This window comes from Microtus oregoni, unplaced genomic scaffold, assembly GCF_018167655.1.
Source record: "Microtus oregoni isolate MIOR12 unplaced genomic scaffold, Mior012 000036F_ref0000092, whole genome shotgun sequence".
Lineage (NCBI taxonomy): Eukaryota > Metazoa > Chordata > Mammalia > Rodentia > Cricetidae > Microtus > Microtus oregoni.
The window spans coordinates 15,420,897-15,437,581 of NW_024543095.1; the positions used below are offsets into that span (position 1 = coordinate 15,420,897).

General features: G+C 40.4%; 1 protein-coding gene across 1 annotated transcript in view; it reads right to left on the reverse strand.

Moving 5' to 3' along the window:
* Window positions 1-16,685, reverse strand: part of Lrpprc (leucine rich pentatricopeptide repeat containing) — an 82,600-nt gene that overhangs the window by 3,108 nt on the left and 62,807 nt on the right. Inside the window, exons 30-36 of the mRNA XM_041631059.1 lie at window positions 14,854-14,980; window positions 10,170-10,258; window positions 6,575-6,776; window positions 4,078-4,217; window positions 3,859-3,974; window positions 1,642-1,716; window positions 402-486 (exon numbers count right to left, since the gene is read on the reverse strand). Coding sequence (XP_041486993.1) covers window positions 402-486; window positions 1,642-1,716; window positions 3,859-3,974; window positions 4,078-4,217; window positions 6,575-6,776; window positions 10,170-10,258; window positions 14,854-14,980 — 834 coding nt within the window. The remainder of the gene's footprint in view (window positions 1-401; window positions 487-1,641; window positions 1,717-3,858; window positions 3,975-4,077; window positions 4,218-6,574; window positions 6,777-10,169; window positions 10,259-14,853; window positions 14,981-16,685) is intronic.

The following is a 16,685-nucleotide window of genomic DNA, read 5'->3' on the forward strand; positions in this document are numbered from 1 at the left end:
GAACCCGACTATACCTATCCGGACCACTCTGAAGGTGCTCAGAATTATTTTTTAACGTTCAAACTCTAGGAATAAATAACTTCATACTTTTCTTATAGTCTAAAAACATGGGCTTGAGAGATGGCTCCGAGGTTAAGAGCACTGACTGCTCTTCCAGAGGACCTGAGTTCAATTCCCAGCAGCCACATGGTGGCACACAGCCATCTGTAATGAGATCTGATGCCATCTTCTAATGAGTATGAAGACAGAGCATTCATATACATAAAAACCCAAACCTTCTAGAGCTAAATGAATGAGTAACTATCTAAAACTTAGGATTAGTCTTTGGAGCTGAACTCAACAGTTTACTCTATTTAGAATATTTAGATCACCGACTAATATAGTACGGTTAAAATTATTACCATAGCTTTTCATGCTGGAAGAATATGCTTCTTTCTTTTCACGTAATTCAGGAATCAACTCTAACAAAGTCTTCAGAACCGGTGCCTGGGAAGGTAAACAAAGGTGACAAACTCAGCAGAGCTTCACAGAGCACTCATCTAACTAACAGCATCAAGACAATCACAGCACCGTCAACCACTCAGAGGGCCTGTGGATCTGGGCATTTGATGTTAATCCAACAAATCACAGCCAGATAAAAAAATCATAATTTTTTTCAATAATTAATGGCATTTCATTTATATTTGAATGTTTTTAAAAATAGACAAATAATAAAAGCATTAAACACTGCTTCTTTTATCAACTGTCAACTTATCAAAAAGTTGTAAGATCACAAGAGTAAAAAAGATAAAGGTTGTATTTGTGGTTTTGCTTTTTTCTGTGTAGCCCTGGAATTCGCTTTGTAGACCAGGCTGGTCTCAAACTCAGAGAGATCCGCCTGCCTCTGCCTCCCAGAGCTGGGATTAATGGCGTGCGTCACCACTGCCACCTGGCAACAGTTGTAGTTTAACATCATGGTTTTTTTTGTTTCTTTTCTTTTTTAAAGTCAAGATAAAATGTGAAGATTCAAAACTTCGCATTGTCCCGTTCGGCTCGTGAAAAACCCATCTGTAGGACTTCCCTGGACTGTCACTGTTGGGAGGGTGACTGCAGAGGCAGATCCTCTTGCTGCAGAGAGACAGAACCTCCTCCACTGTGTGACTGGGAAATCGGCCATAGATTTCATGTACTTAAACCATCCTCACTTTCCCAGAGGGAAATCTAGCTTAACTAACTGCGGACTGCCAACAGCTCTGTGGCCAGCACTTAAAATCCTACCTCCTCTCTTATACCAATGTAGTCAGACCAGATCTAGACCCACGTCTCTCCTGAACTCCTTCCTGTCCCATCTCCTGAGGCAGGATGAGGTTTGAGTCAGCACTGGGCACACACTAAGCAGCTTCTACCATTGAACTAACTATACTGCAGCACAGTAAAAAAAAAAAGGGGGGGGGACCAGAAACAAACAAACAAAAAACCATAAGACCTAGTTCTTAAACAAACACACACAGATGCAATCAGGACTGCGCGCGCATACCTCCCAATTTTAAAAAGAAGCCAAATAAACAGACGTGCCTTTAGTTTCTGGCATTTTCAGGTAAGGCGCTGACCATGAACAGCAGTGTCTCTCAGACCTGCTGGGGACAAAGCAGAGTACAGTACCTTTTTTGGTTTCCGAGCACTCCTGAGACAGAACACCAACAAAATTGAGCTTTGCTCGGCAATGGCACCGCATCTCTAGGAAATAAAACATCATTCACTCAATGAAGGTTTTAAATAAGCAGATCAAAGTGGATATTCCCAATTAAGGGAGTTCCCAATACCACAGTGCTGTGTCGTCAGCACAGGACAGCCCAGCAGCCGGCCGGCCAGGTTTCCGGCACGGAGGGACCAGGTGGGAGCCGTCAGAGTGTGGCTCTTTGCATCCAAGGATGAAGTTTGTGTAAAAAGGAAAGGGAAAAATTAAAACAATGCTTCAACAACCATAGAACAAGGCTTAGAACTGCAAAGAAAGAGGAAAAAAGAAACACGATTCCTCTCCAATTATTCTGCCAAGCATTCACAAGTGAGCTAGGGATCATAAGGTTAATTCTACATTTAATAAGGTGTCAGGGAGATAACTGCTCATTTCTTTATAAAAATTAAAATGTACAAAGCACGTTCTCTTTAAAGTATAATTACCTACACTTATGCACACAAAAGGACCGATTTCAATCTCTCCATTTTATAAAAGGCTTTCATTGCAATAGACAGCCAGTGCTTGAGAAAGAGACAAAAGTTAAACTAAAAAAAAAGTTTATGTGACAGACCAGATAAATCAAGTGTCTATCCAATCTCAGATGCTTTAGTCAAATCAAATATGGCAAGACAATATTTTAGTTTATACTCATTGCAGATGTCATCCTCTAAGTTTCTAAAAGCACATTGTTCATTCAGAGCCTTAAACACTGTCAGTGCTAAGATGAATAGTATAAAAAGAACTTTTGCCGACTCGCGGAACATTTACATTATAAACTCATGTTTTCGACATCTGGGAATCAAGTGTTCCTCATGAAAGCGGGAAAGAACAACACTTTACTGTTTGGCAAGCAGGTAAAGGATGGGGCTGCTGTGAGATCAGCACTCAGCCATCAAGAGCTCCCAGGCGTGCCTCAGTTAGGCAGCTCTGAGTGCAGCCAGGCTGCTGGTAATTCTGCTCCTGTGGAAGGCACAGAGATGATGGCTCAGAACAAGCTGGGAAAGGAAGCAAGCGCCTCTTCTGGAGAATAATCGAGACGACACCATCGCACAAGTGCTAGGGAACGGCGTTTACAGCCCTCGCTGGGCAGCTGAATGCACAAATCCTAAGAGAACATTCAGTGGAAATTTTGATACTCCTTTCATAAATTTCCTGCAAAGAGGAGAAGTCAAGGAACACACCAAGAAAGCAGAAGCACGGAGGCAGAAATCCTAAATCAATCAATCAATCAAGCAGAAGCAGGGTCTATTTTTATGTACTGGTAGATGTTTGGACATGCCTTTGAAAAGCGGCTCGGGCTGTGCTGTCACGCTAGATGAACTTGGATCCAACATGGAGCTCAAGGCAAGGGGTACAGCGTCATCGTCCATATCTCCTGCTTACGATATCTCACAGCTGGTAGGAATGTAAGTGAATATACCACTATTTACTACCAGAAACTGGTTCCAGGCCTCAATTTGACACAGGGAGTCTACACAAACACAGTCGCAGGCGGGATCACCGAGACTGTTTGACTGCCACCTGCTGGGAAGGGGCTCCCCAGCGGTGCCTGTTTGTGTACACTGCCAGCAGCAGCTTGATCACCCACCGCTCTGGCGCACTTGCCGCCGCTTTATATTTAGAGCTGTTAAAACGGCATGAATGCAGTTGTCTCCTTTTCCTCAAGATTGCTAATTTAACCGAGCGTGCGGGCCACAGAGACCTGCGTTTGTCATTTAATGTGTCTGTGACACGTAAGTGAATAGAAAGCAAATCCAACTCTTAATAAACCTTGAATAAGGCACTGAGAATGTTTGAGTATTCAAGTGAGAAGCTGTATATTGAAAGCAAACATTTTCTACTTCTTGTTTGCAAACTGTGTTGCCATGGTGATGCACAGTATTTAGAGTGTTAAAGAAATTAGGAAATCAAAGGAATTGTTGCTTTGCATTACCTGTCTTCACTGAAACATTTGTCTCCTTTCCCCACCCTATCCTGATCTTAATGACAAGGGTACTTCAGTTCTACCTGTGCCCACAGTCCTGCCATGCAATCTTGCTTTACACTGAATTCCAGCATTCTAGCGGAAGTGCCCTTCCTCACACTCCTGTCTAGCCATTCTCTTTACTTCTCAGAAGCCACAGGCTCTGGTGAGTCATTACCTCTAGGAGAGCTCTGGCCTCATCCACCTTGCCGGAATCCACAAGCTGCAGGAAGAGATCTGTGACGGGCTTGTAAAGTGCAAACTGATTGGCCAACCTCTCAGACATGATGCTTACTGCAAGGGAAAGAGGCAAGGAGAAGCTTTCATTGAAACAGGGCCGTGACTCACTCCCAAAGCAAAGGAATGGCTTCTACGTGCTTAACCAGCAGCAACTCACACTTCTCCAGTGCTGGCTCCATCTGCTCTTCCAGGACTTTTCTGAATAAATACGACAAGCCGAAGTACTGGGGTTCTATGGTTGGTTTCTCTGAAGTAAGCATGTGTTCAATATTTTCTATGGCAACATCTATGTTATTACTGTAAAAGAAAAAATTATAATGAAATATTTGCATCTACAAAAATTGAAGCCAGTTTTAGTTAGAAGCCAATCGATGTGGGTACTCATGCAAATACTCCAGAAAAAAGAACTATTTACAAGCAACCAGGTTCCTAACAGTGATCTTTTTAAAGCATATCATCTAACATAATAAAAGCAACCAGAGTGGCTCCCACTATGGGGCACTTGTTTCAAAACAGTGTTTGAGAAACAAGACCAAACTAGATTTATCTCGCATATTTAATTTGATTTTGCAGTTCACTGGATATCAGATGCTATTATTTTGGCTTTATAAACCACAATGATCACTAGTGTGTGCGGCAAAGACAATGCATAACATTTGGAGAATAAAAAAATAAAAAGATCATACAGTCAAAAAGCTATCTTCATGGTTAAGTCGGAGATTACTTTGCGTCCGGGACCATACTTTAGGGGAAATCCATACTAGAACCCTCAGAAAAGCGCACCTTTACTATGGGAGAAAGAGAAAAACTCTGCATCTTCCTAGACAAAGTAGGAAAAAATATGCTAATAACTGTCATTTTGACAAGATGACCGACGGCTGGTGGTGTGGGTTATAATGCGATGCCAGAAATCAATTTCATGTTCAAATTATTACATCAAAATAAGGACTCTGAGTATCTGTTAGATCTTTCTTATGAGTTTTGGTAAAAAAATTATTTTAAAGCGAGTAAAAACATGTTTTCCATTTCATAAAAAATGTAACTATAAAATAAAAAGTTCATCTAGCTCTCACACAGATCTAGTTTTAAAACATCACATTTTCTTATTAAAAAGGTCTGAAACTCTATTTTAGGAAATATTTTATTTTACCTATATATGGCTGCTTGCCTGCATATTTGTATGGGCAGAGAAGGTATCAGATCCACACGGCTGTGAGGCACCAAGTGGATGCTGGGAACTGAATTCAGGTCCTCTGGAAGAGCTACAAGCATTTTTAACCATGGAAAGTACTTTTAAAGGTTAAAACCAAAACATTTTTTGCGAAAAGAAATAAGTATAAACAAAAAAAAAAAACCCTTGCCAAACAGCATTTTAATATATCCATATATCCTATTAACGACTCCCCTCTCACCCCCCAAAAAGCCTGGCAGGGGTGGCGCACACCTTTAACCCCAGCACTTGGGAGGCAGAGGCATCCGGATCTCTGAGTTCAAAGCCAACCTGGTCTACAGAGCGAGTTCTAGGACAGACTCCAAAACTACACAGGAAAACCTTGTCTCAAAAAAACAGACAGAGGGCTGGAGAGATGGCTCAGTGGTTAAGAGCATTGCCTGCCCTTCCAGAGGTCCTGAGTTCGATTCCCGGCAACCACATGGTGGCTCACAACCATCTGTAATGAGGTCTGGTGTCCTCTTCTGGCCTGCAGGCATATACACAGACAGAATATTGTATGCATAATAAATATTAAAAAAAAAAAGACAGAGAGGGGGAGGGGGAGATAGATTTCCTCAAAAACGTCGAGTATCAATTCTAGAATTATTCTTAGGATTTTTCTCTGAGGTTTCACTACATAGCCCAGATTGTCATCAAACTCATGGATCTTCCTGCCTCAGCCTCCTGAGTTCTGGGACCTTGGGCCTGAATCATGTTCAATCTTCTAACGATGTAATGTATATAAAGCACTAGTGAGATCAGAGAAAGTCAAGTCTGTCTGTCCTTCTGCAATGATGCTACTCAAGTCTTGTGGACATCATAGACTGGGGGTGAGAAAGATGGAACGCTTCGACTACAACTTGGGCTCTATGTTTGCTAACCAGAGTCTGTTATAAAGCTACCCACCCCAGCCCTGGCAATGTAGTGTTTGTTTCTGTGTGTAGCCCTGGCTGTCCTAGAACTCCCTCTGTAGAACAGGCTCTTCTTTAATTCAGAGATCCACCAGCCTCGCTCTCCCAAGTGCTAAGATTAAAAATATGTGTGACCACCGCTTGGCAGAAATGTGTATTTTTAATAAGTTTGTAAGTCCTGTTTCACTATGCTAGTAGTGTGTTGAGATGCTAAAGAACTGCTGATTAGAAAGTGAAATCACTTTCGTTTTTGTAAATGAATTATTTTTGATAACAAGAGGCATACACACTTGCGCATAACATACATTTTATATATGGGAGTTAGCAACTGTGGAGTAGATTTTATGAATGGTAAATGTTTAGTAAGATTTAATTAAAGATAAAATACATTTTAACATATAAATAGTTTTAATAGTAAATTATCAACATAATTAGGATTGCAAATTTCCAAATGGTATAAAGAACAACAAAAACATTTGAAGGTTGCTATCTGAGATAATCCTTAGTCAAGAAAGCTTGAGAATACTCACTTCTTCATCTGGGCCAAAGCAATGTTATTGATGAAAACCATACTTGAGAGGCCGATTGCATCCAGTCCATTTACCATACTCTTTATGGCCTCTATGCTCTCCGGGTCACCCTTCATGGCGAAGGCCTGGATGAGGCGGGTGACGGCGAGTTTCGAAGGGATCTGCTCCAGATCCAAGGCTGCTTTTAGAGTCGTGAGAGCCACTAAAACGGAGAGCAGAGAACTAAGCTTTTCTTAAATGACCCATACCGATTTTAACCAGTTTTTAAACAAGAGAGAGCATCAAATGGCTAAATACAAAAATGAACAATTTATCCTATATTATAAAAATATTAATACTTCATGAAAAAAATCTTTATTAAAACAATGCATCTAACGTTAAAGCATGAGAGAGGAACAACAGTTCATGTCAAAGAGAAGGAAATGCTGTTGACAGTGTGAGTCCCATCCAGGGTACTATTTTGTGACTAATCAAGGAAGGTGACAAGCTCTGAAAAGTATAAATAAGGAAGAACTTCTTAAACTAAAGAAAGCACCCCCTAAAAGAAAAAATAAAGAACAAAAAATAAGTAACTTCTACTCTCATTAGTAATTTCCTAGATTTTACTAATTCAAAGAGCACATAATTAACAAAAACTTTTAACATCTCCTATTCTTTCTAGAAAATGGTCCCAACTGGATGGAATCACACAACCCTCCTGAGCTGGAGCCGCCACTCATCCACGTTAGAAGACTGACTTCACACAATCAGGCTACGTGCAGATATTTGCCGCATTCAGTTCTTAAGACTACAGTCAAGGGGCTGCTTTGCGAACCGCTCACAATTACAAGCACTTGCTTATGCATAAATATGGAATGCCTTTCTAAGTTAGACTCACTTGCAAGCGTGGTGAAATCCTGGTATTAAATAAGGAGGTAGATGGGAGGGGCTGCACCAGTACTTTGCATAACAATCACCTTTACCACCACCAAAAAAACTTCCAGGCTTTGTAGCAATTAAAGCACTATAACCTAGACAAAGCTAAGGCTCTCCAGGCAGCTTCCAGAATGAGAGCAGCTTATCTTTACATGGGAAGGGAAAGGGTAGTAATTAAACAGTCTATTAAAAACAATACAGTAAGAGACACGATCAATTTAGTCTTCTTTACTGAATAAACTATTATAATTTCAAATTTACACATGATCCAGACCATTGACTGTCAAGTACAGAAAAGAAAAAATAGTTTAAAAAGCGGTTAAGAGGTTACAAATATGTAACATACCAGAAAAAAAGGCTGTATAATATTTAAAAAATAAGATCCACAGAAAATCAGCTTAGTCGCATCTTGCCAAGGGTGGTCACACGCAGACAATTGTGCTCTAGTGTGCTCGGGATCTAAGCACACTGCTAGGGAAGAGCTAAGTGCTAATGAGTAAAGGTAACAGAAAGGAGACTTTTTTTTTTATATATACTATAATGCAGGTGTGGGATTAAAAGCCATCCTCCAAGAACCCTCCCTTAACCAACCTTACAGTTAAAGTCATGGTGTTAGATGCCAACCTAAGCCCCCACTTCATTCTAGGTGTTGGACCTATGGGTACAGGAAAGTGTGTGTGTGTTGGGGGGGGGGGGGGGGATTTTCTGTCTGTCCAAGGGGAATATAAGAGCTTATGATCTAAACCATGCCACAGAATTTGCCATCTGTGCCAGAAACGACCTAAGGAACACCAAGATGGATACCCACACTCTTCTCCAAGTCTCTCCGACCGTCACTCAGCCAACACTTCTCTCATTTGTTCTAGCAACACATAGCCGTTATTAATAGTTTACAAAAATATTACTTTGTAAATTACTAGTAAGATTTATTTGGCTACTTTATTGCCATAGATAAGTTTGCTTAAAATAATGTTTGATTAAAATAAAGAGAGGGGAAAAGACCCAAAAGGCTACAGAGCAAGTGTGGACGGGAACAGGGTCCAAACCGTTCCCGCCTTGTTCGTGCAGCACTGTGCCTTCACCAGATGCCAGTCTGGTGGGGCTCGGGCAGCGAGGGCTGGATGGAAGTGGAAGGAGGGGCCAGTGGGCTCATGGAACCTCCACGTGTGCGAATACCTGAGAACAGATAAGACACCACACCAAATATGTCCTTGTGGTTTTCACGGAGCACCTAGTAAGCTGGGAATCGGAAAAAAAGCCTTGGGGCATATTCCCTGCAAACTGAACTCATGAAGTTAATTTTTAAGTCTTGTTCTTTATGTCTACAGAAACATTAGCTATTTAAAATTTTTACAAAAAGCAGATTTTAACCCCCTCTTTGTTTCTCTGAGGCAGCCTAACTCTGCAGTCCAGTATCTTGGCAGTCCAGGCTGGCTTCAAGCCTGAACACTCTTCCTGCCTCAGCCCCTCAAGTGCTAGGATTACCGTGTGCACGGGCATGACCACTTAACATGTTCAATTTCATAAAATCTACATGAAAAATAAACCTCACAAAATCATTTCTATTGAAAATAAAAACCTTTAAAATTTTAAAAACAAGCCTTATTGCAGGTCCCAATTACAACTCCAGGCTGCCTAAGACTGTCGGCGTGCACAGAGCACCGGAGAACTCCACTCCGGGAAGGGAGAACAGTCGCGTAGGTATTCAGCCACCGTCAGCTGGGAAGGTACCGTAAGCAACAGTGGGGCTGGGCCATTACCCGGCTTCCTCTCAAGAGATGGAAAATTATTTTATGAACTGCAAACAGGAAGCATCATTCCAGCAGCCTGGGGAAGAAACAAGTACCATAGGGAAGAGCTAGGGAGCTTAACCTCTAACCTCCATGTCTCCTGTGTGAGGTTCCTTGTGACAGTGTTACTATGCTGACTAAAATTCAAATGTGAACCTTAACTGAAAAGCTCCTTTTCCTAACTTCAAGAGTCAGCGCTGTCCCCTTCAGAGCTAATCTCCCTTCTCCACAGAAGCTCCCAATCCCAATCCTCCTCAAAGTAACCTCCACACTTTCCTAGTATACCCACCCTCCTTTCCACACTCATTTAAGAACTCTCGCCTCCAAACAAACATTGCATTGTACTGCTGTTGGTATTATAAACTATTAAAAAAAGTATTGGATTAGGTTTAAAAAAAATCAATATTACAATCATTTGGTGCACAATCCTACACACTTAACACTCAATTTAACTCATTTGCTATCTCATATACAACCAACACAACACGCAAGAAATAACTGCTGGGAATTGTCTCAGACCTCCAAAGTATGTTAATTTCCAAAGCAAAATGACTTGTGCTGTGAATTTTAACGCACTTGAAAGCCTGTACTTTCTCTCGTTCTGGAACACAAATTTTGCATGTCTGAAGAGCTGTGATTCATCTTAAGAAAACCCATCTTGTGTTAAATGGAATGGAAACTGGACTAAGTGGTCAAATGACAAGTACATTCATATTCAAGCTGTATTATAAATGCATGTACAGTAATTTACGTCTCTCAGCTTCCACAAAAGGCTCTTGATAAGCAGGTAATTTGCTAAATGGACTCCTTTATCCAAGTATTCGAAGGGCGTTACAAGAAAAATCTGCAGAGGCATTAATGTGACGTAAAGGTCAAGCATTGTGACATACCTTTCAAATAATCCCGCCTAACTTGCGTTATGATGAGGAGGCTGTTGGCAGCATCGTTCAGTGTGAAGCCCTTGATGTGGGTCTCAGCGCTAAAAGAAGCAGACATTTAGAAAGGAATTACTGACATGCTTCTGATACGATAATAAATGGTTGAGCACCAAGGTGAAATTATAAAAACTACTGTTCGTATGTTAAAAATATTGCTGCAAAATATCGACCTGGAGACAGCTTTTGTGTTATCCTGTCAATGGTTATAGAAGGATAATTTTTTTTTGCATTCTGACAGATGACAAAGTTGGAAATGAGCAACAAAAGAAACAAAGTACAAGATTTTTTTTAAACAATCGGTTCAGACTCTTGAGTGCTGACATATTAGGTGACTAAAATAACCGCGTGCCCTGCATTGTGCACTGGATCCAAGCTCGATACTTTTTCCTCTCTCTCTAATTATAAAATGTAAAGCTATTCTTCCAGCAACAAAAATGAACATTTTATTTTCAGTACTGAGTACTTTAAATATAAACTAAAGCATATTACTAACCAATGCTATATCATTTGGTTGATTAATTTTCAAATTTCTGTCATCTGGATACAGTTTTAAAAGCTTTTAAACAGAGCAAAGAACCAAAACCATTGTTACAGTAAAATTTAAAATTCCACATAACCAGACTAAACAACAAACGTTCTAACTTTTAAAATTCAAGAGTAAAAACAGCTTTACTTAGCACCAAATCCCAAGGATTAACTAAAACTAAACAGAAATAAACAAACTAACAGAACCCTAAAATCTAAGTGCAAGTAGCTTGTTTGCTGCGCTATTTGGATGTCTCTCGTGATGAAATTTTAGCTTCCTTAATGCCTCAGAGTTGAGCTCACGATTAGGAAACAGTCACGGGTCATGAGGAGCAAGAGCAATCACTGCTGTTTGCCTGGTTGGCTCAGCAGTGACCTTGTCAATTCTCCATGGTTTGCTAATACAAACCTAAAAAAACCCTAAGCACAGTATAAGAGAAGCGGGACCACTATTCCTATCAACCCAAGAAAATCAGCCAAAGACACCGTGTTTGCCCATCCTTACTACCTGCTCAAAGAACTTGGCTTTCCCAACCGGCAGCATGATTAAATAAAAACCCTACCTCTCACACCAGTGCTAGGATATCCTATTCACTTAAGAATATTATTTATAGCCAGGCAGTGGCACACGCCTTTGTTCCTGGCAGGAGGAATAAAGATCCTTCTGTCTCTTGATTCCAAAGACAGGAGGATCTAAGTTCCAGGACAGTCAGAGCTATACAGAGAAACCTTGTATTGAAACAAAAACAAAACAACAACCAAAACAAACAAACAACAAACAAACAAAAACAAAACAACCAAACAAAAAACCAGCCTGGCATGAACTCAAGACTTTAATCCTAGCATTCAGGAGGCAGAGGCAGGTAGATCTCTATGAGGTCACGATTAGCCTGGTCTATAAAGAGGGCATCAGATCAGCAAGGAAGGGCATTGCAGTGAGTGCGAGGAATTGTTAAAAACCAAACCAAACCACCAACAAAACCCCAAAATAGTAACAAGAGAAAAACATCTAGAGATAATAAATCTTGTCTCTTAACTGACAACAATAAGCAATGAGCCTTTTGAAAACATATAACATCATTTAATACTCTTCAATACCAACGAAAGTAGAGATTAATATCAGAAGGAACAAAGTTCCCCTTATCTGTTGTATAGTAGCAGAAAAGGACCAACCATAGGAAAATGTATTCTAATCTGGCAGAGAGAGAAAAAGCACAAAGTTACTCACAGAAACCTTTGCAGTGGGATCATTCAGACAACATAAAGAAATTTAATTCTGGATACTAATCTTTAGTTTAGTTGCCTTCTCTTATCTATGCTTTTCAATGGTGTTAGCTGCGTTGCCGGAAATATATAATTAATTATATTTCATTTTACACATTTAAGCAGTCACATTAAGGCTGGTAGCTACTGGAGTGGGCTCCATACAAATTCTGACTTTTTTTTTGAACTGTCAAAATAAAGAAAAAAGGGTATGCATCGTACAGCTCATCACAGTTGCAAATACTAATCTTTCTCAGCTAAAGACAGTATTTCATGGAAAATTCCCTATTTTCAGAGCAATGAACAGACGAATGCTTCTAATTTATGCCACCGAGAGTGACAAAAACTGGCCAAGCCAGTGAGAACAGTGAGAGATTCAGTAGCATTTCTAGGCAGACAGACACAGAACGCCAGTCAAGGCAAGAGGAAACCAGCACTGTTCTTACAGGTAAAGCAGGGCGGCTGATAAATGAGTCTCGGCCTCCCAAGTAAACCGTTTCTTAGGTTCTACTTAGGTTCTAAGTATTTGTTCCCAGAGATTCAGAATCGCTTAAGATAGCACTCTGGACAGAGAGTAGGAACAGCTAGTATGGTGGTTACCATAATAAAATCAAGTGACCTGCACACAACAACCATATGTGCATGTATGATGGCAGTCAAAGGACAGCTTGCTAGAGTCAGCTGTCAGCCTCTACCCGCTGAGCCTTCTTGCTGGCCCAACCACTCTGATACAGAGCTGGGGGTGAAGAGACACTCAGGAAACAAATGCAAAGAACATGACATACTTCCAGTGCAGGGGTTGTCCTGGAACTCTCTCTGTAGACCAAGCTGGTCCTGAACTCATAAAAATCCACTAGCTTCCGCCTCCCAATCGCTGGATTTAAAGGCATGCATCATCTGGCTATTTTCAAGAAAGGCACCCAACAAAGGTTTAACCCAGGCCACAATTCTACATAATGATAAACATTTTATTAGTCCAAGGCTGTGTAAAAAGGATTTGGATCTTGGATTCTCTTGGGCCCACATAGCTACATGGGGATAGCAGCTACAGACTAATCCTTGTAGGATATCACAGCTGAAATATAAGTGCTCTGACATTCACAAAGTGTGGGATCTAAAACACCCAACTTGAAAATAGAGAGCAGAATGGAGATTGCCAGGCATGGGAGGAGCAAGGCGTGTGAGTTCTAGAGTCTACACGGCAGGGCCTACAAGCTACTACTAAGAGGGCAGATAACCAGTCTAATTACACAGACTCAGAAAACCCAACAATGATATGACGATGAGGATAAAGAAGGTGGGAGGAGCTCCAGATGGTGATGGATATGTTTACGGCCTTGATGCCGGTGGTAGTTTCATTGGTATATACTTATCCCCAAAGTTAATGAGATGTATACATTAAATATGTATATCTTTTAATACGTCAATCATATTGTGAAAAGGCTTCATAAAAACCTCGAGGGAAAAAGAATATAAGCCTGTATTTTACAGGTTGTGTTGAAAGAAGAATAAAAGAGCTATTCTTCTAACCATTCAGGCCAACTCCCTCTAAAATCAAGACCTACGGTAGAACTACAGGAATGTCTTATAGGAACCACACCCGAGCATACATCAATGGAAATCAATATTCCACAAAGTGATCTTTACTACTTGAAGTGCTTTGGTATTTTCCAGTCTATTTCATTGAAAAATGTTCATTCTGCCCCACTAAATAGTGGCAACTGCAGTTTGGAACTCTGCCAGGTCAGTAGCCTTCCTTGAGAGGCACACGCAGCATTGAACACTCTAGGAGAAAGGGTGTCACCGTTAAGGATATGCTAACAAAATGTTTTGTTTTAGGTACATGACTCATCAATTATCTGAATCTCTGTAAAATGCACAATCCTTGGTCACTCAACATCAAAACCCTAGCAGTGGGCTATGGAAAGAAGACTCAACTGGTGTCTATGCACAAGCTCAATTAAGAAGTTTTTGTGTGTGTTATGTGGTATGCGTGAGTGTACATTTGCACGTGTGTATAGACAGGCATGTACATGAACACAGGTGGAGAACCAAAGCTGACAACTGGTGTCTTCCTTAGTTGCTCCATTTCATTTACTGACGCAGGGCTTCTTGCTGAACTTGAAGGCCACCAGTTACAGCTAATCTTTCCAGCCAGCTTGCCCAGCTTGTAGGTGGGTTCTGGGGAGATCCGAACCTGTGTCTTCATGCACAGCAAGGACTTTACCCATGAGTTGTCTCCACAGCCCAAGATAAAGATAACTAAGTTTTACTTTGGGATGTCTTTAGAAGGTTTGTGACTAACACTCAAGATTAAATGGTTTTTGAGTTTTTAAGTTTTCTTTCTTAAAAGTTTAAGTTTTCAACACAAAATCCTGCTGTTTTCTATGCCCTATTCTTTCCAAATTACTCATTTCAGAACACCTTTGGTTATTATAAGATGCAGTTCCATAATGACTTTCTGTACCTTAGACCCGGTGCTTACAACCGACAGGGCACCCTGCAAAAAATGCTTTAAGTCATGAATTGAGGTGTAGATAAGGTCTAGAGATAGATTATTCAATTCACAACTGAATAAACGCACAAGACAGATGGAGCACATAAACAGGTGAGCAGTCTGAAAGCACACACATGGCCCGGAGTGGTGGCAAACATGCCAACTGTCCCAGTACTCGAGAAGCAGAAGGGCTGCTCCAAGTGAAGCCAGCATGGAGAACAGCGAGACCCTGCTTCACACAAAAAACCCACAACACTAAGTAACCTTTGATGTTATTTTTATGGGAAGTTGAGACATTTAAACCAGTATTTCTTTAAAGTGAAGGGTTTCGACATATGAACCCATACTTACAAGTCTTTCACTTGCATGGCTTGTGTAAAATCATCCTTCTTCAGCAGCAAGCCTATCAGAGTGCTGTAAGTTTCACTGCTGAATACAATGTTTTGCTTTTGGGCTTTGAGGAAGATACTATATGCATCTAAAAGAGAGAAAAAAAATTTTAAAGAGAGAGCAAAAACACAAGAAACAAAAAAACCCCAAAACGTATATCCCCCACTGTTACCAATTCTTAGAAATAGGCACTGACGAGGCCACCACTCTTCAAAATTGTTAAGATGAAGGCAATGCAGGAAGTGCTACCCCACTGACAACAGTGGGACCCGAAGGGTGTCTTTTCCAAATTATTTTTCATACTTGCCTTGGGTCAGTAAACTATATTCTTGCGAATAAAAATGAAAACCAGCTCTTCTGACTTCAAAAGATGATAGCAGTTTCAAAATAAATCGCAAAATACGTGTTAAAAGTCCAAATAAACCAGAGGTATAATTTAGATTGAGGGGCGCAAAAGATTCACTTTCAAGCTATCTTTAATCTATAAGTGGGTGGTTACAATGGTTCATATTTCAACACAATAGCATTAAAGTGAATATAGCCTATAATTCTAAAATTAGAAGATCAAATTATTTGGCTACGACAGGACTTATACAAAAACATACAATTTTCAAATATACAGATATCTAACAAGTAAACTAGGCAACATTTGTTTGACTGATTAACAGTTTTATTTCACTTGTTCACAATAACTGTCAGTGAATGAAAAGATGTTACCAAAAGAGAAGTATCTACACTTTTCAGTCACTCACTTTTCTGAAATAAAATTGCTTGGCTCTAAAGAGCCAACTGAAACTATAATCCACTTGTGTGTATAAACACATCACAACAGAGATCAGTGAAACCGATTCCCCACAGACGGCCCTCTAAGGAACATAAAACTGCCGGAAAGAAACGCAATGCATTTAGATGGATACAGACATGATGTTAATGACCACAAGAACGGGCAAAAATAGTTGAGATTGTATATACAAGTTAGGGAAGTTAGTATTATCCCCTCACTAAAACTCAAGTGGCAATGCCCAAATTTTATTTAAACCTGGAAATTAAATTGGGAGGGACAAAAAAGGTCTGAGAATATTTATATTAGTGGGGGTCTTAGTGAAGGAGATTAGGTTTGTGTGAATCAAAGCCATAGTCATGCAGATTAATCAGGTTTTAAATAAGCTTCCCAAAGCACAATCCTTTTTAGTGATTATATCACCAAGTGCCTTCTATCAGATTTTTGTTAATGCCTACTGAATCAGGCATTAGCAAAACGTAGAAAAGCACAGACACTCAACAAGGAAGTTAATGATTATGCCAACAGACACCTCGACTACTCGGTGTAGTTTACTATCTGAAACGGGAGGAAAGGAAATCTTTCCCCCTTATCCTTCCACACACACACATATACTTTAATCATGTTCAGCCCCAATCTTCCTTTCTCATGCCTCTCATATTCTCACCTAATCAATTTTTCCCAACAAGCCCCACCCTACTTTCATGCCTTTGCCATCACTTGGCGTGTGGCCCACTGCATTTGACTGGGAATGGTGGGGCCAGCACGGGCCTGCTATCCACTTGAGCAAGAGCTACTTCCTGTAGTGACACAACTGAGGAACGACTCATTTCCTAGCAACCACTAACTGCCTAGGTCCTCTGGGGGATACGGGGTCTCCTGAGTCTTGTCCCCTAGTGAGTCACCTCTTGGATGCCACTATCAATCCATCACAAACTTTAAGACAAAGCTCAATAAAATACAGTAAAATTTACCAAAAATAAGTCATTTAAAATCATGGCACACAAGAATG